Here is a 23,037-nt window from a genome sequence, read left to right on the forward strand (position 1 = left end):
CTGTAAACAATACAAATTTTTAAGAAAGAAATATGAAAAAGAAAAGGGTAAAAATAATAGTTATTAATAATTTTTGCAATCAGAAAATGATAATAATAAATAAATAGAATTAGGAGAAAAGAGGTATAAAAGTCAAAACAACTAACTTGGTAATAAATAAATCAATAAATGAGTGATTGATATTTATTACTCACGTCTATACAAGTTTAAGTCATAGACATACATTGATTTGTAGGTTAGCACAGAAATGGAGAATAGAACTCAGAGTGAAATGAAAGAAACAAAGGCTACAATTATGTACCTTTGTGTATTTTTTGCATTGTGTATCAGACTCAACGTTCAAGCAAATCCATTATCAACTGTAGAAACAGAAATTGAAGCCAAATTGAAGCAACTAAACAAGCCTGCTGTAAAAACCATCAAGGTTTGCAATTACATCATTTTTTTTTAGTACGATTTTTTTTTCTTTCACATTTTAATTCTCTTAAATCCTTTATTTTCAAGTTATGTGTTCACCTTTTTCATATAATAAAATTAATAAAATTGTAATTATAAAAATAAATATAAAATTGTATTTTATTATAGATAATTTTATTTATTTTATAAATAATACTTTATTAAAATGATTAAATAAAAACAATTCACTTAAAATGTAAAATTAACAAATAATTACTTATTGAAAGATAAAATTAGAATAATTATTTACGGGAGAAGATCGAATCTCTCTGTATCATTATATACATAAATCAAATAATTGATGCTTCCAAAAACCTAAATTTCTCGTCTTAATAAAAAATATATTTAAGAGAACTTCTTAAGTTTGGTTGGATATCTAAGTGTAAAATTTGAATTTTTTACTAAGTCTTTTTATTATCATGTTCTATGTTTTTAAAACATTAATGATTTAAAATATATTTAAAAAAATAATATATTTAAAAAATACAATAAAAAACAGTAAAAATTTGAAAAAAAAATAAAGTTGAAAAAATGTGTCTCTCACCATAAGTACAGGATAAAGTAGTAGGGTTGATTATTTTACGCGTTAATTAGAGTTCCTATAATAAGCAAGGAGTAAAATTTATTTAGTAGAATGGTAGGATGATACACATTATATTTTTCTAACATATATTATAAAAGTAAAATAATCATAAAATTAAACTTTTATATATAGAAAAAGAATATCAAATAAATATAAAAAATTTATATGTGTTAAATATCTTTTCTTAATTAATTAATGTAATATAAAAGCTATTAAAGTCAAAGAGACTGTTGCTAATTTTAAAACAAATTTATAAGTGAGTTGTTTTTAATGTTCCTTTCAATTTTTTTAGAAAGTATGTGTCTTCTTAATACCCGTTTAAAGTGTGATTACAAAAATAATTAATAAATTATTAATTTCATAGTTTTTAATCAATTTCCTAATCTAGTTTTGATATTTTTGGCATATAAAATTAGCCCGGATAGTATATTTTCCATTTGTAATAAATTATTAATTTTTTTCTTCTTACCATAAAATAATTTAATTCTCTTTTTAAAATAAAGTATTAATTTTGACGTATTTTCCCAGAAAAAGAAATATGAGACGTTTTTATTTTTGTTGGACTTTAAATAAAAGTTTAACTGATAAAAAAGAGTTTTATGTGAATATTTTCGTAAAATTTTAGTCCTAGTTAATTTTGTAGAGGCGTGAAATGCACACAAAATAGAATTATAAGAACTAAAAATAAAAGAAATGTTTTAATAATTATTAGAATGCAAAAAAAAAATGTAAGTTCATACTAGAGACGAAATACTTCAGCATTTTTTTTCTTAGGTAGCTGCTAGTCTTTGCAAAATATTACGATTATTTGGAAAATTAATCAGTTATAATTTTTAGTTGTATGGAGACTGGAATATCTCATTTATCATTTCATTTCTAAAGTTCTAATTCATGAAACATTTATGCTATTTAAATAATAATTTATTATTATTATTATTGTCTTTTTTTCTGCAGAGTGAAGATGGAGATATTATTGATTGCGTCAACATTTATGACCAACCTGCTTTTGATCATCCAGCCTTAAAAAACCACACTATCAAGGTCTTCTTACTCTTCTTCTTTTTAGTTGATTTTTATAATAAAAATAATAAAACTTAATTATAATTTCTAGATAAGAAATTGACACTTAAACTATATATTTAGTTATAAATTTCATAGCATTCATTAAAAATCATATAAAATTTACAAAATGAAATACACAATTTAAATAATAATATTTCAATTTTATGACTACAAGTTAACAAAAAATTATCATCTCTTATGGGAACTTTTATACTAAGAAATCGATGTGGTACACATCTACATGTTATTTTAAACACCAGACTTAAAATGAAACAATTGTTAGGTGCAGAAATAATGATAAAAAAATTACTGTTGTCTTTCTTGATATCATCGTCCTAATTTTTAGTAAGTAATAGCATTTAACGATTGGATTTTGCAGATGATGCCTGATTATATGCTACAATTGGAAAATTCAAGCACAGTAAAAGAAGATTCAGAGTCACAGATATTTCAGACATGGCAGAAAAGTGGAAGTTGTCCACAAGGAACCATCCCCATTCGTAGAATTGTAAAGGAAGATTTACTCAGAGCTGCTTCTCTCGACAGCTTTGGCCAGAAATTCCCACAGCACTACGATAACTCAACAGGCCAAGAAGACGGATATGTTATCCCAACTCGATCAGTAATTTTCTCAATCACAATCTTCAATTATATGTGACCATTTTTTATTTGGTTAGGGTAACTTGATTAATGCAACCTAAATTTTAGTAATAGATAGAACTAATGGTAAGGTTACATGGGGATGCAGTCAGCATTTCTTCTGACTCTTGGATTCAACTACATTGGAGCACAAGCAGACATCAACGTTTGGAATCCAAAGGTTGCTCAGACAAACGAGTTTACCACAGCTCAAATTTGGCTCAAGAACGGCAACGGTTCCTATTTTTCAAGCGTTGAATCAGGGTGGACGGTCGGTTCCCCTCACTAACTACTGTATTCTACACCTCTATTGCATCACAACCCATAACATAAACTTCAATAATGCTTTCTCACTGCTATTGATTCAGGTGAATCCCAAGCTATATGGTGACAGAGCCACCCGATTTTTCGCCTACTGGACTGTAAGTGTGTGAGTGTATATGTCTTGGATGAAATATTAGTAATTTTGCAAAGGAGAAAGTAAAAAATTGGTGTAATTTTGGGATTTTTGATTTGGTGTGTTGCAGAGGGATTCATACAGATCAACTGGATGCTTCGATCTTACATGTTCAGGATTTGTGCAAACAGGGCAAGTAGCGCTTGGTGCTAGCATAGGACCTACATCATCATTTTACAGAGAACAGTATGACATTAACGTTGGAATGTTCCTGGTGAGATAATGTTGAATTATTAGTATGTTAAAATTGATAGTAAAATGATTAACGTGGTACATTTGTTTTAGGAGCCAAACTCGGGAAATTGGTATCTGAAAGTGAAGAACAATGTGGCAGTGGGTTATTGGCCAGCTGAAATAGTGGGGTTATTGAGACACAGTGCGACATCGGTTGAGTGGGGGGGACAAGTATCGAGCACGAATATAAGAAAGAAAAGGCCTCACACCACAACACAAATGGGTAGTGGAGAGTTTGCAAATGGTCGATATCAGCAAGCATGCTTCATGCGGAACATAAAGATTATGGATTATTCACTTCAGCTTAAGTATCCCAGAGATGTAACTACAGTGTCTCAAGAGCCCTATTGTTACAATGCCCTCAATGATGCCAGGCCTGGGGTCGAACCTATGTTTTATTTTGGAGGCCCTGGTCGAGGCCTAGCCTACTGTCAGTGATCCATGAATAATATCAATTACTGCATCATCAATGTTTCAAGCCACTCTCTTTTTCCTTTTAAATAAGGTTCTTTACTGTGTTAACCCACAAATTACCAACAACTGTAACCTGGAAAACCACTTGAAGGAGAACCAATTCATTATAGTGTTTTGAACTTAATGTAAAATAAATAAAGAAAATACAGTGAAAACTGTGAATAAGAAATCAATCCCTAAAACTCTAATAGCAAAAAACAACCAAATTTTAACCAAAAATTTTAAAAATTACAAAATAAATGACAGCTGTGGGATTTGAACCCACGCCCTTTCGGACCAGAGCCTAAATCTGGCGCCTTAGACCACTCGGCCAAACTGTCATTTTTGTAAGTAATCACACAAGTTTATTTATAAACCAAGTTTGACTATAGCAAACCTATATAATCTTTTTATAATTTTAAAACCCAAACCATTTCAAATCAATTTGGTTCGAAAAATTGAGTGAGTTCCTCCTGTGTTCAAGACACAGGAAAAGAGAGAGATCCCCTGACAATTGGAATGGCGTGCATGGCTACCCATGAGAAGAAAATGGTCTCAAAGTTATCACATGCAAATCGAGTACCATTTCCACTGGCTGATCCATTAAACGAAAAAAAATCAAGTAGATTAACAAGTAATGTTTCTATGACAATTACCAGTTCCAAGAATGCAATATAAGGGTAAAAAACCTCCTCCGAAACAGAGAGGAAGAACAGCACTTATGTGTAGAACGAACATGTATGGAAACAAGATACAATAAATATTACATTTTGACCAGTTCTGAAATACCACATGTATCTACATACCAATGTGCTGTAACAAGGTCAAAACTACGATAAAAAGTATGAATTAAAACAGCTTGTTTCATGACATAATACTCAAGAAAGAACAGGAACTAGACAAACTTCTTCAACCATCACTAGACTGAGTCATACTGTTTTCTCTCTTCCTGAATTGATTGAAAAATTCTAGCTGCTGAAGCAGTTGCTGATATTCGGTTGTGCGGCACGACTTTGATTACTCGAGTTGGTTGTCCGGTTTCCAGAGAGCGAGGAATAGACTCAGGTTCTGCCGGAACCATAGGGAAAAGAGGAAGAACATCCCTTCCTTCTGCAACTTGCCCTGTGCTTAATCCCTGTGCCATTTCACCAGGACTACTTGCTGTACTCCCCTGCAACTCAAAATCCTTAGATGTCTGATATTTCAGGACATGTGAGAATGCTCCCTTTCTCGGAGTTGGCAAATTACAAGAACTTTGATTGTTTGTGATATGATCAGCTTCCCCTCCAGGTAAATGACCATTATACCTGTGAGAACCTAGTGAAGAGAACTGGTTCACCTGATCAACAGCTGACTCTGATATTGTTGCATTCATAACTGTCATCCCATGTGGAGGGAAGTAAGCAAGACTTCCTGGAGGTGTTTGTGGTGAAACCCCAACTCCTTGAAGAGAATTTGGGATTCCATAGGCTGGATTCATAAAATTACCACCAAAAGGAGCAGGCCCACATCCTCCACCATCTGTTTCTGTGAATCCAGGCCTAGGATATGGCTTGTAGACAAGCCCGTCGTAAGGAGTCATAACAGGAACTAACCATTGGTGCCCAGCTGACTGATGGAAACACCAAGGGTCCATTCCACTGTCAGCAGCCACATTTGCCTGTTGAGGATTTCTTGGAAAAGGGGTGTAGTTTGAAAGGTGGCTATCGTTTTTGACTGATGAGAGAGACGTCTTGCCAACTGCATTCTCCGCAGAACATTCCATTTTATGATTTAACTTTTCAGAATCATCTTTGCGTATAAGGTTTTGTTGCCAAGGTTTTACAACATATTCCAGTGAAAGTTTCTTCCGAGTAGATCCCTTTGGAGTAGACTTTCCCAGAAAAGTGCCATCTTCAAGCAAAACCTCTGGTGATCCAGCAATTAGTTGTTGGACCTGCTTAAACATAAAAAATACTTCATTAGTATGAAAAAACTTCAGGAGTGTGCGTGAAAGGGAAGCTAATAAGCTTCCCACCAACACATGATGCTGAACAGTAGCAGAGATATTTACCTTTATCAATCTGTGAAGCTCAAACACTTGGACAGCAAACACTCTCTGTTGACTGTAGAGAGGAACAAGACTTGGATCAAGAAAATTGCACAATACTCATCTAATAAGGATTTGAGACATATAGAATTGAAATAACATAGAAAATGAAGCTATTGAAGTATATGATCATGTCGGAACTAGGATGCACTGGCAAAGAACTAACTACCAAATCAAAGGATCTCCAATCACATTAGGTAACTGGTTAAGCAAAATATCTTCCGGTCAACAATTTATGTGTGTGTGTGGGTTGTGGGGGGCGGGTTCACATATTTACCATGCATATCGTAGTGTCATGAAAAAGCTTTCACATGGTTTAAGACAGTAAAGACTTGTATCTAAGGCCATTTAAAGTTACCATTGAAAAAACATTATATAATTCAAAATAAATATTTGAACAATTTCTTTTCTCTGTTCGGACTAAAGACTGGATAACAAGGAGCATTGGAGCATACAACAATTTGTGGGAACATTAGCATTCAACAGTCACAAAAAATCAATCACTCTACAAAAAATGTAAAACTTCACAGTAAACTTCTTTTCTGGGGCTGGAGATAAGCACATGCACATCAAATTCATGCAAAAAATATCTGTGATATGAAATTTATCCAAGCTCTAGATGGCAAGACGACCTGACTAACAAAAGTGTGTGTAAGTCCCAACCCAAAATTCTCGAAAGTAGAAAAAGAAGACACTGGATAAGTTACAGAAAAAGGGCAAAAATACCCTTATCATCAAAATCTCAATCATGAACTCTCCAAGTGTCCCTACCATACATCCAGGGTCATCCTGCCTTACTTGGTCCCCCTTCTTAGTTCAAGTCCTTCAGTGTAGTGTAAGGAAACTTGCCCCAGTGGTGACATGGAGAACCAAGCAAGAGGAAACGAAGACAGAAACATATCCAAAATCCAGTGGCTAGAAGACAGTGAATCATGAGATGATATGCTGTACAAGGGTGCCCTCCAACATAGTATAATATTAAGACTGCTCACTGCCCTGTTGTAACCAGCATCCACCATTAAAACACTATTAAGGACTTTGATTTTACAGCAACAACAATAACAATAGTCATGTCCCACTAAAGACTTTGAATCTATAAAAAATTCAAAATAGAAGGTGCCCAGGACTAGCAAATTTCCTTTCTTGAAAACAACATTTATAACTCCTTAATTGAAATGAAAATATCCAGCCCACATGCATAGAGTATATATAACTAAGGATGCATAATTGGAGAAAATGACAATCAGTGATGAACAGTTTCCTAAAATCAGTGGACATATTAAGCTTCCACCAAAGTATGGCTTTTGGGTTTTGTAATCTACATCTGCATATGGTTGTCCTTGTCCACAATAGTCAACAATTAAGATATTGTCAGGTCCAATCAATTAAAAGAGTTTACTATTTATATGACAAAAAAATATTTCACAAGGAAAATAGACTTCATTAAGACCATTAAGAACTGCCAATGCAACCAACAGGGAACATGACTTACTGGGAAATTGCTCTTCTAGCTTTCCAGAATTGCTTTTGACCTATTATTCCAACAACATCATCTGGAGAAATATTCACTGGTGACAGATTGTCTACCGAGGAGATCTTTGAAGCATTGTCACTTCCATTTAATTTTCCCCCCTGCATCAGACTGCCCATCCTGGTATCATGATGTCCAGTGTCATTGATTGCCTCAGCTGGATTGGTTTGGTTTGCTGTAGCGGCATTTCCATTACCAAGCTTCCTTGAAGACTGAACAAGAGAACCACTGTGTCCAATGTCATTGGATTGGGACCCCACTCCGCAGTCCTGCCGTAAGCAACCATCATCCTGTCTAAATCTGTTCCTTTTTGATACATGACAATCTTGAAACTCTTGATTCGGAGTCACCTTGGCTTGCCTTACTAAGGTGTCAATATTTTCTCTCGTGGATATGCTTCGGACAGACGTTAATGGCTGGTCTTTACTTGTACTTACTTGTGGAAGACCATCAGTCTCACATCGCGCATCTTTCCTGACATGTGAGGACCCAAATTGTTTGGGAACCCTTTCACAATCACTTTGCCCTGCAACTGAACAACCGAAATACCTAGTGCCTGTATGAGTGATCTTTTTCCTGTCGAAACTCTCAACACTTTTATGATTACACTGACCAACCCTTGAATGAACGTATACAGGAACCCTAAAGTCTTCTTCATATACCTTCTTTCTCTGTTCAAGAGAACAAGTCAAATTTGCCTCTTCCGATTGGCGAGAGTGACATTTTTCCACGGGACGAATAGGTTTCTGCGATGGCAAATGAACAGGAAAGACATGATTTCTCTCAGGGACAGTCCCCTGCAAATAGGTAAATCCAATTCCAAACATTCAGAAAGAAAGACAACCATCTCTTGCACAAAATAGTCAGAACATACACAAGAACAGAACCACTAATTGGCAAAATAAAATACTCTCATACTTAAAGAAACTACACGAAATCATATCAAGTAACAGAATCCAAATATTACCTGACTTGAGGATGTAGGAGGAGCAGTATTACTGGAAATATTTTGGTTGAGTGGCACAACACCTGAATTGAACCTTTGAGAGGGAATACTAAACTGCTCATAGAGGGCCATCTTATTCCTAGGTGGTGCTCTTGGTCCTCCCTTTTCTGTATCATTGACATGTAGCCTAGGGAACATTGGCCCCATCACCTTCTCATCATCCTTCCCTCTCTTCATTCTTATACCTCCAAACCTTAATCCTAACAGTACACAATACCTTACGTTTCTTTCTTGTCCTTTTATGTTAAATTTTGCAATACATGATTCTCTTATCCACAAATCCAAAACAATCTCTCACCGACAGCACACAATTAACGTCAGATTAACACTTAACCATGAAACTCCAAACAAGCTAGTAATTTGACGACGGTAGGGGCTGAACTTGTGGATATTGAATCTACCCACTTCTCGATATGAAGTCAAATCTCAACCTTTCTCAGTTGGGTATCCAGGGAACCTAGGCAAGAACTGAAAAATTTCAGAACCGAAATCGAAAGAAGGCGAAAAAGAAAAACAACGAAAATAAAATAGCCAATGATTACCGAAGAAGTTTGCAATTGTGCAAGGAGCGTTTGGGAAGGGAAGCGGGTCAGAGCAGAAGTAGTTGATGTGAGAAAAAGTAATGGCGCGAATTGGCAGAGAAGGCGAGAATTTAGGAACAAGAAGGAGTGATATTGGGAAGGGACAGAAGAGAGGGAACAAATTCGAGAAGGAGAAAAGGAGAAGGAATGGATCATCATCTTAGAAAGGGAAAAAGAAAGAAAAGTGCAAACAATGTGGACCCCCTTTTCTGGATAGAACTAGAACCTCCCTAATGCACTAAATTTTTTAACTGGATTTTCTTTTTCTAATCTTCTCTTTTCTTTCTGGATAACATTCATGGATATACTTACATGGCACTTACTTTCTAATACACACAACACTTTTCTGCTTTCTTTTCTTTTCTTCCTTTCCAAATTGGATAGTTTTCAGATATTCTTCCTAACAATGTAATAAAAGAAACATCGATAATAGTGTAAATCCACGTGTTGGGCTGTGATTGTTGCACGTCATTGTGAGTTTTGCCCTTTTGGCTGCATCGGAATCTTACAATGACAGACTGTGAAAAGCACCAAATAAGGCAGATTCCATGAAATCCGCATTCGTCACTGCAATGGATGTTATCTGCTCCTACAGAAAAGAATCCAAGTACGTGGAATTTAATCTACTTTTATTTTATTTAACTTGATTAAATCTATTTAAAAAAATAATTTTTCATTATAATTATAACCTTTTATCCAACATCATCCCAACGAGATTGCGTTGGCCATTTCCAATCATTTATATTCATTATACTAGTTAAATTGCAAGAAAACATATAGATTACATTCTTATATAGTCAAAGTATTATGTGACTTCATACAACTTAAAATTAATTCATGTATGTCAGCGTGTTTTAACTTTCAGTACTAGGTGATTGTTGATTAAAATAATAAACTTTTGTTTTCTTAAAATACTTGATAGTATATTTTCCATGTCATCGAAATGAATTTTTTCTAGTGGATGTTAGTTGCTTTTAAGAGAATGACACTAATTTATGAATTTGTTTTCTTTTTATTTCTAATAAGTTAATCTCTACAGTATATTATGTAATATCTATTGTCTTCGTTACTAATTAATTTGATTACAAAATTTAATTTATTGGAATATTCCTTCTTAATCATATTTCTAAAGGTAAATTTACATAAAAAAAATAATTTTTTTATAATTAAAAAATATTGTGTTCAAATAAAACAGTCTTATTGGATAACATAAATGAAGGCTTACTTTTTGTTAGATATTACTAACAGTATTTTATTTCACACAAATATATTTAAATAAAGTTATTATGACAATAAAATTATTATTTAAATATTTGTTCAGTACATGTTTAAAATTGAAATTAAAAAGCAGTGATTACTCAAGAACAATTTATCATGTTATATATCGGTCTACTGTGGTTCCCAGATTTTGGTATAATTGTTTGGGTGCACGTTTTAAAGCGTAAATAAAAACTTCACAGCAACAACATTTGCAGTATTCATAGACATGAGAAAACTTCATTACCGCTTTATTATTTTTGTAATTTTTTATTCATCAATAACTCTATTTCTTTAGAATTAACTTTATTCGTAATATTTCTTTTTGTGACAAAAGAATTGACATATGGATGAGCACAAGTAGATTGTGAATGACAACCAGATGAGAGTGACAGTATTCTTAGTTAATAATAATATATTTTATTAGCGACGAGACAATTCTATGGTTATATTCCGTTTGATGTCGTACACACATCCACTGTGTTGTTATTAAGGAATAAATTACGTGTAACGAACAAGACAACATAAATTGACATGAATAATACCCAAACTTAGTATTTAGACTCTGCTTTTATGATCACGTCTTTACTGCTATTTTTATTTATTTATTGAGATCTTTGGTATTCAAAAGCTGTGTTCAAAGTTGACTAATTGGATTTAAGTGAATTTATTTAAGAAAAATCTTCTAATGTAGTGAGATGTGGGAATCTTCTGCTCAAATCTGGGTTTGGTTTTAGTTTTTCTGGATTTAAATTGGGCTGGCCCTTGTACTTAAATTTGATTTGGGCCTTAAGGCTTTCTACTTCTCTTGGGCTAACTGGTTGGTTGGAAAGATGATATCTACCACCCCTTTAGTTTAATGGCAGGTTTCTCCTACACTTTTACATGTTTCTGCCTGTCCTTCCACATAAAAAAAATTGTCATTTTACTCTCTTTTTAAATTGTATAATTCAGAAGTGAACTTCAGTTACATACTGAAAGTTTTGTGGATTATATAATTCCAAAATCATATTTAACTTTCGAATAGTACAATTCATAAACTAAAAATGACTTTTTTTCAAAAGTCGAAAATATTTTTTTTATCCATTTAACATAAAAGTAGTGCATCACGAACCTACATAAATGGTGAATTACGCGTAGTTAGATATTTAAATGTGTTGTTTTAACTATATCAGTAAAAGAATCTTTATAAACAAAATAACCTTACTTAGGAAGAAAGTTTTCCAAAGAATTTTAAAGGAGCATTTCTTTACTAGTTAAAATAGTTTATATGATATTATTAACCGGCATAAAAAGTGATATTATTTTTCAATACACAGTTTATATGTGTTATCCACCTCATACAAACTTACATAAAATTTAATATCATAATACAGTCTAAATATATATAAAAGAAACAAAATAATCACTATATTTCTTACTATTTACACATCAAATAATAGTTCATATCTTAATTTATTATAAATAGATCTAATTTTTACCTAACATCGTATATAAACATTTAAAAGGAATGCAACACACTACTCCCGTACATCCTTTAGAATCTCTTATTCAATTGACGATGTGTTATCGAATATTTACACAATAAATAGTTTGAGTCAATGATGTTTACAAATATGATTTTCTACATGTGTCTCATGATGTAATATCATACTCAAAGTTTCCTTGTTGACGCGAGTACTGCAAGTTAAATTCATAATGTATCATAAACTGTACAATTGTATTTCAATAGTCTCAAAGATGAACTACTTACAGTTGGTGTAATAAATTGTAACTTCTTTTTAGAGGCAGTATATGTTTCTTGCAACCTCGAATAAGCCTCAAACACTCTATAAAAGTTAAATGTACACTGAAATGAGTGTCTAGTATGAAACTTAGTAAAATTAAATTACGTGTACAAAATAAATAGATTAATAAAAAACTTACACTATTAGTGCACTTTTAATTGCCAAAGTATAAGGTTTCTTATGTAATGAACATAAGATAATCACGAAAAGATTGTTGAGAAAAAATTACTAACAATTGTTATTGACCCCTAAAGATTCCAACAATAATAGTTTGAATAAGGTGTTAAGTAGACTTTTTTTTTCCCTTTTCAAATACTTCTAAGAGGTACTTTTGCACCTCTTCACCTTTATTCCTAACTTTTTTTTAATGATAATAGAGTCAATAAATCCATAAATGTGGTTATTCTTACTCTAAATGCTCAACGATGTAAATACCTTAAACATTGAAAATAATGAATAATGTTAGAATAACATATTGAATATATTCAAACTTCATAAAAGTAAAAATTTACTTACACCAACCAAAGTTGTAATACTAATATACATAACATATAAGTGTCAGAGAGAACTTTCAAGTTGTTCTAAAACTGTTTGTATATCTTGTTATACCAGCTCTAATGCATTACATCTTATAAAACCCATTAAATTATTTCTTTTTCCTTATTTCTTTATTTTCTTTTGTAATATGTGGGGATTATTATAAAACCTATGCTTTGATATAGATATTGCAAAAGTTTCACTTTTGACCAAGTGTATAGTTGTAGCGTGTTATTGGAAGTTGCTCCACAAATAACACTGAAGGTTGTTACTCCTCTTCCGCAAGATCGAGATTTCATCCTCTTTTTGAGTGTTGTTGATTCGGTCTCAACGAACCACAAAGTTTGGGATCTTCCACAAGGCATGGTCTTTTGGAGTGGTCACCTTTCGCATCCAAACTCTATAAATGGATATGTTCTAAATGGCACATAATATATTCTTGATTAGCTCTCTCTCTCTAGCATAGTAGTTTCTTATAAAGCTCTTCTTTTTTTCTTTTATAGAATTCATCTTGAGTTCTTTTTCTTTTGTCCCTTTGTTTTCCTTTTGTACTTGATCTTTTCCACAAATATCCTAGGTTTATTTATTAAATATATACTTGCTAGTTCTGATATCCTGAAATTTTTGAGAAGTTTCTTTTATATATGAAGAACTTACACAACACATTGTAGATAAGTCTTTAAAAACATTTAATTTACACGTATCATCGAGAAGTTTTGTTCGTGTCTTTTGTTAGTTTTTGCAACAATTATTTTGTGTGTGATTGACTTGTCTATGTTTGGAATTTTAAGATGAAAAATGCCGAGTGTAATTAAAGTTATTTTTTTACTAAATTTAATTGAAATTTGTTATTACTAATTTATATAATTTGTTTAGAAGAAATCTTAAATATGTTAACAGTGTATTTGATAGAGATAGAAATATATATTTTTTTTTCAAGCATTATTTATATAATATGATGAAAAGAAAAAAAATGATCTGTTTTCAACCACCAAACTATCCTAAAGATGGATCTTTAGGATGAGTGTGTGGATTGTGATTGTTGATGGATAATCACGATGGCATGGTTCCACGCAGCACGCCACAACAGCTTTTGTCGTTTCTCAAAAATTCAGAAAACGTGGTCGTTTTCGATGGAATTGTGAAACCACCGTCAATTTTGTCTTGTTTTTCATTTATACGATTGTTTACCCATAGGAATCAACGTACTTTGTTTTCTATTAATCTCTTATTACTTCAAACTGAAACAACCACATTTGCTTTGTTTGAACTTAAAGGGCCCCTCCTTTGCAAATGCTGCATCCTTGACCACATCTTGTCTCTTCCAACTCTTAGATTTTCACATGAGTGGATATTATCAACAACATTATTTTTCTCTTCTTCATGGGATACAATAAAGAAAGACAAGTAGCAACACCAAGTGGATAAACTTTAAGATTCGTCTTAGAATACAAGATAAGCTTTGCTTTGTCAGCATCACCATCCACATCCCCTATCTAATCTTGCTTAAGATCAATCCAATTGCCTTATTAGTTTAATCATTTCGTATTACTCATAACTCATAAACCTTTCATGTAGTTATTATTCTTGTAGGATAAATGTTTATATATAATATTCAAATACACTTGTTAACTATGTTATCGCTTTCATACTTTACTGAATTCTATAAGGAAAAAAATCTAAATGAAAATAGTAATAAAATAAGAGTGTCATTTTTTTAAAACAAAAAATTATTCGTTGCTAGCGTAAATTTTCTTAGTGTATCAGTTCATGAAATAATACTTTAAGTGTGAGTTAAAAAAATTACATAAAATTCAATACTTTTTAATAATAGAGCAATTTAGGATTTGATAGTATAATATATGGTATATATTCTACTCGTATTAAAAACGAAGTCAAATATAATTATACTTTGTTTATAATTAATGTTATTTAATTGTTTATAGTTACTTTAAAAGTCAATGATGATGGAGACATATATATCTGATAGAGTTATAGCTAATAATTATATATTTCATTTTTCATTTCTTATTAGTGCATGCCACCAAGAATGCATGTAACAAGCTTTATTTCATAAAAGAGGAGCAGTATAAAAGTATTCCCTGACGTACTATATTTTATTAATTAAAATTTATCATAGCTACAAAATTATAAATTAGGAAATGAAATTTACCCAGTTTTAAGATTTAGATATCCTACAAAATCAAACTTTCGTTCTCTCCCCTCTTCTAATTAAAGATTTTCGATATAATTTTTTTCTATATTAGAAGTGTATTTTACATTCTCACCCCCACAATGAACCAAATATTTCCTCATTCAATAACCTGTAATCAGCGTCTCTTAAATAGAAATAACTTTATATCAAATTTTATTACAAAGTTAAAACACGATTCGTGTAATCAAAATGCTTATTTATTATATTTTTTAATTATATAAAGCAATATTTATCAGGTACAATGCACGATACATATTTTAAACTGTGAGATACTATCATTTGTGTTGATATTCACCAAGAAGCTTCATAAATTTCAATCATTAAATCGAGTGCTCATCCAAAATCTTCCATAGTTGGACCCCAAGTTACCTCAACCAAACATTAATCTGTATTAGATAACAACGTGCAAATTGCTTACATTCGAATCGTAAAAACAATTCAATGTCACCATCATTGTCTCACGTCGTTTACTACGTACCTTCTGTAAACAAGAGAAGCCATTGCAACACACAGATTTCAAACACTGCAATAGCTGTATTATAGAAGAAGATAAACAATGTCTGCTTTTTACTTTGGTTTTTACTTTGCTCCTTTGTCTGCTAGCACAATCCGAATGATCCAAAATCAGAGAAAATGGAAAAGAGCATTGCAAACTATCCAGCAGAAGCTAGATATGAATGGAGAAAATGGAGAAGGGACCGCTTGAAGAATCAAACATATGAATGAATTACGTTAGATAACTGTTCTTGGCACATAAAAAAAAAAGACACCATTGTTCAATCTTCTGATTTCTGACATTCCTGAGACAAAGGTGGTGTGCTAACAGAAAACTACAGTCGAAAATAAACATTTGATATTATACAATCAATTGGTAGCGAAGCCATTCTGGGAAAGGCAGAGCTAAGGTAAAAAATGTTAGACAGGGAAGTACAAAGCAAAGACACCCAACAGTCTCTTCAGAACTCAACAACTATGTACATGAAATTTTATTTTATTTGACATGGCATCATACGAGGTTAACAGTAGAGAGAGAAATCAAAGGCCCCGGAATCCATTCACCGGTTCCGAGACCCATCCAACGTGAGGAGCAGAACCTGCAATGGAATTCTCCCTGCTAAGCTTCGCGTATATTCTCGCCCTAATATCTCTCCCAGATTCCACTCTCTCCATAGCAGGCTCTTCTTCCTCACACCCATTACCACTCAAAATACCGCCACTTGTTGACCCGAACACGCACCGGGTCAAACCCGAGAAAAGTCCATCCTCCAGTTGAACATTCCGCATTGAACTAACTATCTCTTGTATGTTGTGGACGTAAGGAGAAGAGGGTGGAGAATCGAAGAAGGAAGAGGTGATAACCGAAGTGGGAGAGGAAAGAGAGGACGAATCGGGTGCGAGGCGGAGCTGGTCGTTGGTGTGAGCGAAGAAGCAAACTCTGCGGCGGCAGTTAGTCCCGTCTTTACAGAGGTGGGTTCTGTAGCGAGAAGGGTGGAGCCAGCACTCGAACACGCCATGCGCAAACTGACACGTGTCACCCCTCTTGCAGTTCCCCTTCCGGTAATCAGGGCACGCCGTGGCGGAGTAGAGGAACTTGCGGGGGTCCCGGCGGCGAGCCTTCTCGGCGGGGTGGGCGTAGGGACACTCGGTCCAGTCGTGGGCCCTGCCACGTGGACAGGTGAGGACCTTGAAGTGGAACATCCGGAAATGATCGGTGGAGAAGGAGGCGGTGTCGGGCGCATTGGGAGAGAACGGGGAGACCGGTCCTCCGTCTGCGGCGGCGGAGTCCCAGAGGGGTATTTGAACATTGGGTGTCATGTGTTTATGATTTGGATTTTGTTTGTCTGTTTGGGTGAGAGTGAGTAAATATATAAGGCGGGGTTTTGCTTTGTTTGACAAAGGTTGAGTCAATAACAAGTAACATAGAAATATCTGTAGTTTTATGATGATGAGGTGTACAGCTTCCACATGGCTTTGTTACTGTAAGAGTTGGTGTTAACCTTTCTTCTCTTTCTCGTCATCCATCAGAAAAATTGAGTTAACCACCCAGAAATATATATATATATATATATATAATATATATATATATATATATATATTTATGATGTCTAGGATAAACAGCTATAACTTTATTAACTTAATTAAACCAATTTATTGTTAGAGTTCAGAAATTCAATTTTTGGAGAATCAAATTCTTATAGCTAATAATCCACGTCAGTGTCAAAGAACCGGTCCATGTTTGATTTTTGGCGAACTGAATTCTACTCGGTCTTTTACTTTTTCTTTTGAATTTAGAAAATAAAGAGTTTGAAGAATATGTAAACAAAATAAAAAGTTATAATTATATTTTGTGTGAATTCAATGTAGAATAATTTAAATGATAAATTAAAATCAATCTGATGAAAAAAATTGTAAAACTAATGAAATATGTTTAAAACTATATTGCATTACGATTGTTCGTTATACAAAATTTAAAATGAATTTATTATTTTGAAAAAAAAGAGTATATAAGTATTAAAAAAATTTAAGTAGTGGTTTAAAATTTAAAAAAAATAAGAATTATATTTATATTTTTTTAGTAATGTGATATGAAAACAACTTTATATAAGTAAATGCAATAAATAAAAAATGTTATATTGAAATATCAATTATAAAATAGTATTTTACCCATCGGGATCAACTAAGTTAGATGACAATAATACTTTAATGAATAAATTTTGTATGAATTAAAATGATTTAATAATGTTTAAATAAATATCTTGTTAATAAAATTTATAAAAAAGTATTCAAATAATGTTATAATCATTTTAAGTATTAAATTGTTGGGATAGAGAAAAACTAAGTATTATTCATTTTACTTGCAATAAGTAAAACTAAATCTAAAAAGAAATTACAAAATATGTTTTAAATTGATATAAAATATTTTAAAATGAAAGTTATATACAAATTAATATCTGGATAATTATTTATAGATATAATAAATTGATGTGGTGATAATTAATATTAGGTATTAATTCAAAATATGAAGCTTTTGTTAAATTTAATCTCCCGCAAATAAAATTTTAGGTGAACTGTAATAAAATATTTTTTTGAGCGAAAATGTATAATTTATTAGGTTTAAACCCTACTTATATTTGTTGAAAATTTTTAAGTAAATCCTCGTGTTTTCAATTATCAAGATTAGGTTTTTATTTTTGGAAAATGTCTCAATTGGGCCTTAAGAGGAAGGAGGAATGCTTTGCATGAAACGGTGCGATTTAGCGGTGGTGACAGACGAGAAAAAAAAGAAAGTAATGACATCTGTTATTCACAGGCTCTGCCCACAATCCACCAGCACCAACATGATTGATTTCCTGTAGAATCAAAATTTAGATACTTTAAAACTATTTCACCATAAAAAGATATCCATTTTAGTATTACATGTTCAGTATCATAATATATAACACACACACATATATATATATATATATATATATATATATATATATATATATATATATATATATATATATATATATATATCAACACAATCTGATTCCTTGATTTTTTTTTCCTAATAAAAATATTAAAATTAAAAATAAATTTATTTTACTAAAATAATTTTTTTACAATATTAAAATTAATTTTAAAAATTAATGTTAATTTTTTACTCTTTATAAACTCCTTTTACAATTAAATATAAGATTAACAATTATTATTTTATATTACATTAAAAATTACAGATATTTTGATAATCTTTAGTTTTTAAAAATTAAACAAATTTTTTAAATCTGTTACATGAATCAAATCTTACATTAACTCTTATCAACTTTATTTTCAAATCCATTCTCAATTACCTTCAAATTCACTTAAATTTACTCTCAAATCCACCTAAATCTACTATCAATTACTTCAGATTCACCTAAATAAACAATAAAAAATTTATTTTCAAATTCATTAAATTATTTTTTCAAATCATCTCCGGTAAACAAAGTCTTCCATGAAAAGGAAACTAAGGCTTAAATATTTAAGGAATTAGATGAAAAAATGAAGGTGCGAACATAATCGGTTTCTTTAAATAATTGTTGGAAAACTATTCTAAAAGAAAAATTATATTTTAGAGGCTGTTTTTGTTAATAATATTTGTTTTTATTGTTGTGGAGAGTAGAAAACATTCCCATAACAATCACAATCAAACAATCTAAGATGTAATAAAATCGTGTCTTTGCTGAGAGAAATCATGTCTTTCCTGCTCATATGCCATCGCAGAAACCTATTCGTCCCGTAGAAAAATGTCACTCTCGCCAATCGGAAGTGGCAAATTTGACTTGTTCTCTTGAACAGAGAAAGAAGGTATATGAAGAAGACTTTAGGGTTCCTGTATACGTTCATTCAAGGGTTGGTCAGTGTAATGATAAAAGTGTTGAGAGTTTCGACAGGAAAAAGATCACTCATACAGGCACTAGGTATTTCGGTTGTTCAGTTGCAGGGCAAAGTGATTGTGAAAGGGTTCCCAAACAATTTGGGTCCTCACATGTCAGGAAAGATGCGCGATGTGAGACTGATGGTCTTCCTCAAGTAAGTACAAGTAAAGACCAGCCAGTAACGTCTGTCCGAAACATATCAACGAGAGAAAATATTGACACCTTAGTAAGGCAAGCCAAGGTGACTCCGAATCAAGAGTTTCAAGATTGTCATGTATCAATAAGGAACAGATTTAGACAGGATGATGGTTGCTTACAGCAGGACTGCTTACAGCAGGACTGTGGAGTGGGGTCCCAATCCAATGACATTGGACACAGTGGTTCTCTTGTTCAGTCTTCAAGGAAGCTTGGTAATGGAAATGCCGCTACAGCAAACCAAACCAATCCAGCTGAGGCAATCAATGACACTGGACATCATGATACCGGGGACGGGCAGTCTGATACAGTAGGGGGGAATTAAATGGAAGTGACAATGCTTCGAAGATCTCCTCGGTAGACAATCTGTCACCATTGAAAATTTCTCCAGATGATGTTGTTGGAATAATTGGTCATAAGCAATTCTGGAAAGCTAGAAGAGCAATTGCCCTGTAAGTCATGTTCCCTGTCGGTTGCATTGGCAGTTCCTAATGGTCTTAATGAAGTCTATTTTCCTTGTGAAATATTTTTTTGTCATGTAAATAGTAAACTCTTTTAATTGATTGGACCTGACAATATCTTAATTGTTGACTATTGTGGACAAGGACAACCATATCTAGATTTAGATTACAAAACCCAAAAGCCATGTTTTTGGTGGAAGCTTGATATGTCCACTGATTTTAGGAAACTGTTCACCGCTGATTGTTGTTTTCTTCTATTATGCATCCTTAGTTATATATACTCTATGCATGTTGGCTGGATATTTTCATTTCAGTTAAGGAGTTATAAATGTTGTTTTCAAGAAAGGAAATTTGCTAGTCCTGGGGCACTTTCTATTTGAATTTTTTGTATAGATTCAAAGTCTTTAGTGGGACATGACTATTGTTATTGTTGTTGCTGTAAAATCAAAGTCCTTGATAGTGTTTTAATGGTGGATACTGGTTACAACAGGGCAGTGAGCAGTCTTAATATTATACTATGTTGGAGGGCACCCGTGTGACAGCATATCATCTCATAATTCACTGTCTTCTAGCCACTGGATTTTGGATATGTTTCTGTCCACGTTTCCTCTTGCTTGGTTCTCCATGTCACCACTGGGGCAAGTTTCCTTACACTACACTGAAGGACTTGAACTAAGAAGGGGGACCAAGTAAGGCAGGATGGCCCTGGATGTATGGTAGGGACACTTGGAGAGTTCATGACTGAGATTTTGATAATAAGGGGATTTTTGCCCTTTTTCTGTAACTTATCCAGTGTCTTCTTTTTCTACTTTCGAGAATTTTGGGTTGGGACTTATACACACTTTTGTTAGTCAGGTCGTCTTGCCATCTAGAGCTTGGATAAATTTCATATCACAGATATTTTTTGCATGAATTTGATGTATATGTGCTTATCCCCAGCCCCAGAAAAGAAGTTTACTGTGAAGTTTTACATTTTTTCTAGAGTGATTGATTGATTGTGACTGTTGAATGCTAATGTTCCCACAGTTTGTTGTATGCTCCAATGCTCCTTGTTATCCAGTCTTTATTCCGAATAGAGACAAAGAAATTGTTCAAATATTTATTTTGAATTATATAATGTTTTTTCTGTGGTAATTTTAAATGGCCTTAGATACAAGTCATTACTGTCTTAAACCATGTGAAAGCTTTTTCATGACACTACGATAGGCATGTTAAATTTGTGAACCGGGTATGGTTATCATATTTATGTCTTGTTAATAATATGTTTAGTCCTCCCCAAGAACCACGCTGAGACTTGTATGAATATATCATATAGATATTTTTTATATGATTTTGATGTACATGGTGCATATCCCACCACCGCCCCCCACAACCCACACACACACATAAATTGTTGACTGAAGTTATTTTACTTAACCAGTTACCTAATTTGATTGGAGATCCTTTGATTTTGTAGTTAGGTCTATGCCAGTGCATCCTAGTTCCGACATGATCATATACTTCATTAGCTTCATTTTCTATGTTATTTCAATTCTCTGTCTCAAATCCTTATTGGATGAGTATTGTGCAATTTTCTTGATCCAACTCTTGTTCCTCTCTACAGTCAACAGAGAGTGTTTACTGTCCAAGTGTTTGAGCTTCACAGATTGATTAAGTTAAATTATCTCTGCTACTGTTCAGCATCATGTGTTGGTCCAGAATGGGAAGCTTATTAGCTTCTCTTTCACGCACACTCCTGAAGTTTTTTCATACTAATGAAGTATTTTTTATGTTTAAGCAGGTCCAACAACTAATTGCTGGATCACCAGAGGTTTTGCTTGAAGATGGCACTTTTCTGGGAAAGTCTACTCCAAAGGGGTCTACTCGGAAGAAACTTTCACTGGAATATGTTGTAAAACCTTGGCAACAAAACCTTAAGCGCACAGATGATTCTGAAAAGTTAAATCATAAAATGGAATGTTCTGCGGAGAATGCAGTTGGCAAGACGTCTCTCTCATCAGTCAAAAACGATAGCCACCTGTCAAACTAAGCCCCTTTTCCAAGAAATCCTCAACGGGCAAATGTGGTTGCTGACAGTGGAACGGGCCCTTGGTGTTTCCATCAGTCAGCTGGGCACCAATGGTTAGTTCCTGTTATGACTCCTTACGAAGGGCTTGCCTACAAGCCATATCCTAGGCCTGGATTCACAGGAACAGATGGTGGAGGATGTGGGCCTGCTCCTTTTGGTGGTAATTTTATGAATCCAGCCTATGGAATCCCAACTTCTCATCAAGGTGTTGGGGTTTCACCTCAAACACCTCCAGGAAGTCTTGCTTACTTCCCTCCATATGGGATGACAGTTATGAATGCAACAATGTCAGAGTCAGCTGTTGATCAGGTGAACCGGTTCTCTTCACTAGGTTCTCACAGGTATAATGATCATTTACCTGGAGGGGAAGCTGATCATATCACAAACAATCAAAGCTCTTGTAATTTACCAACTCCGAGAAATGGAGCATTATCACATGTCCTGAAATATCAGACACCTAAGGATTTTGAATTGCAGGGGAGTACAGCAAGTAGTCCTGGTGTAATGGCACAGGGATTAAGCACAGGGCAAGTTGCAGAAGGAAGGGATGTTCTTCCTCTTTTCCCTATGGTTCCGGCAGAACCTGAGTCTATTCCTCGCTCTCTTGAAACCGGACAACCAACTCGAGTAATCAAAGTCGTGCCGCACAACCGAATATCAGCAACTGTTTCAGCAGCTAGAATTTTTCAATCAATTCAGGAAGAGAGAAAATAGTATGACTCAGTCTAGCGATGGTTCAAGAAGTTTGTCTAGTTCCTGTTCTTTCTTGAGTATTATGTCATGAAACAAGCTGTTTTGTTTCATACTTTTTTATCGTAGTTTTGACCTTGTTACAGCATTGGTATGTAGATACATGTGGTATTTCAGAACTGGTCAAAATGTAATATTTATCGTATCTTGTTTCCATACATGTTAGTTCTACACATAAGTGCTGTTCTTCTTCTCTGTTTCGGAGGAGGTTTTTTACCCTTATATTGCATTCTTGAAACTGGTAATTGTCATAGAAATATTACTTGTTAATCTACT

General features: G+C 33.3%; 2 protein-coding genes, 1 non-coding gene and 2 pseudogenes across 3 annotated transcripts; 2 read left to right on the top strand and 3 right to left on the bottom strand.

Moving 5' to 3' along the window:
• The first annotated feature begins 224 nt into the window (after positions 1 to 224).
• LOC124845252 (protein neprosin-like) lies at positions 225 to 3,894 on the top strand. The gene is made up of 7 exons (XM_088108035.1): positions 225 to 424; positions 1,994 to 2,080; positions 2,481 to 2,723; positions 2,850 to 3,011; positions 3,109 to 3,162; positions 3,268 to 3,411; positions 3,483 to 3,894. The coding sequence occupies exons 1-7, from the start codon at positions 248 to 250 to the stop codon at positions 3,867 to 3,869; spliced, it is 1,254 nt and encodes a 417-aa protein (XP_087964161.1). The 5' UTR covers positions 225 to 247; the 3' UTR covers positions 3,870 to 3,894.
• Positions 3,895 to 4,145: 251 nt separating this feature from the next.
• On the bottom strand, positions 4,146 to 4,225 carry TRNAL-UAG (transfer RNA leucine (anticodon UAG)). The gene has a single exon. It is a non-coding gene; the product is annotated as a tRNA-Leu (tRNA).
• A 334-nt stretch (positions 4,226 to 4,559) lies between these two features.
• LOC124845247 (protein EARLY FLOWERING 3-like) lies at positions 4,560 to 9,450 on the bottom strand. Its single transcript, XM_047322314.2, has 5 exons — positions 9,053 to 9,450; positions 8,472 to 8,967; positions 7,466 to 8,301; positions 5,938 to 5,989; positions 4,560 to 5,820 (listed from the first exon to the last, which is right to left on the bottom strand). The coding sequence occupies exons 2-5, from the start codon at positions 8,685 to 8,687 to the stop codon at positions 4,804 to 4,806; spliced, it is 2,121 nt and encodes a 706-aa protein (XP_047178270.2). The 5' UTR covers positions 8,688 to 8,967; positions 9,053 to 9,450; the 3' UTR covers positions 4,560 to 4,803.
• Positions 9,451 to 15,589: 6,139 nt separating this feature from the next.
• LOC124845245 (zinc finger CCCH domain-containing protein 23 pseudogene) lies at positions 15,590 to 16,740 on the bottom strand (annotated as a pseudogene).
• A 2,338-nt stretch (positions 16,741 to 19,078) lies between these two features.
• On the top strand, positions 19,079 to 22,983 carry LOC124845251 (protein EARLY FLOWERING 3-like; annotated as a pseudogene).
• Positions 22,984 to 23,037: the final 54 nt, after the last annotated feature.

Source organism: Vigna umbellata, chromosome 2 (assembly GCF_029865625.1).
Source record: "Vigna umbellata cultivar VRB3 chromosome 2, Vumbellata_1.0, whole genome shotgun sequence".
Taxonomy (NCBI): Eukaryota; Viridiplantae; Streptophyta; class Magnoliopsida; order Fabales; family Fabaceae; genus Vigna; species Vigna umbellata.

What these genes read in the sequence shown, in the direction of transcription:
- LOC124845252 (XM_088108035.1), top strand. Translation starts at nt 248, where the DNA reads ATGGAGAATAGAACTCAGAGTGAAATGAAAGAAACAAAGGCTACAATT. An exon ending in CTGCTGTAAAAACCATCAAG is followed by an intron (nt 425 to 1,993) that starts GTTTGCAATTAC and finishes TTTTTTCTGCAG; the next exon opens with AGTGAAGATGGAGATATTAT. An exon ending in GATTTTTCGCCTACTGGACT is followed by an intron (nt 3,163 to 3,267) that starts GTAAGTGTGTGA and finishes GGTGTGTTGCAG; the next exon opens with AGGGATTCATACAGATCAAC.
- LOC124845247 (XM_047322314.2), bottom strand. Translation starts at nt 8,687, where the DNA reads ATGAAGAGAGGGAAGGATGATGAGAAGGTGATGGGGCCAATGTTCCCT. An exon ending in GCTAGAAGAGCAATTTCCCA is followed by an intron (nt 5,990 to 7,465) that starts GTAAGTCATGTT and finishes TCCTCTCTACAG; the next exon opens with TCAACAGAGAGTGTTTGCTG. An exon ending in AGCTTCACAGATTGATAAAG is followed by an intron (nt 5,821 to 5,937) that starts GTAAATATCTCT and finishes ATGTTTAAGCAG; the next exon opens with GTCCAACAACTAATTGCTGG.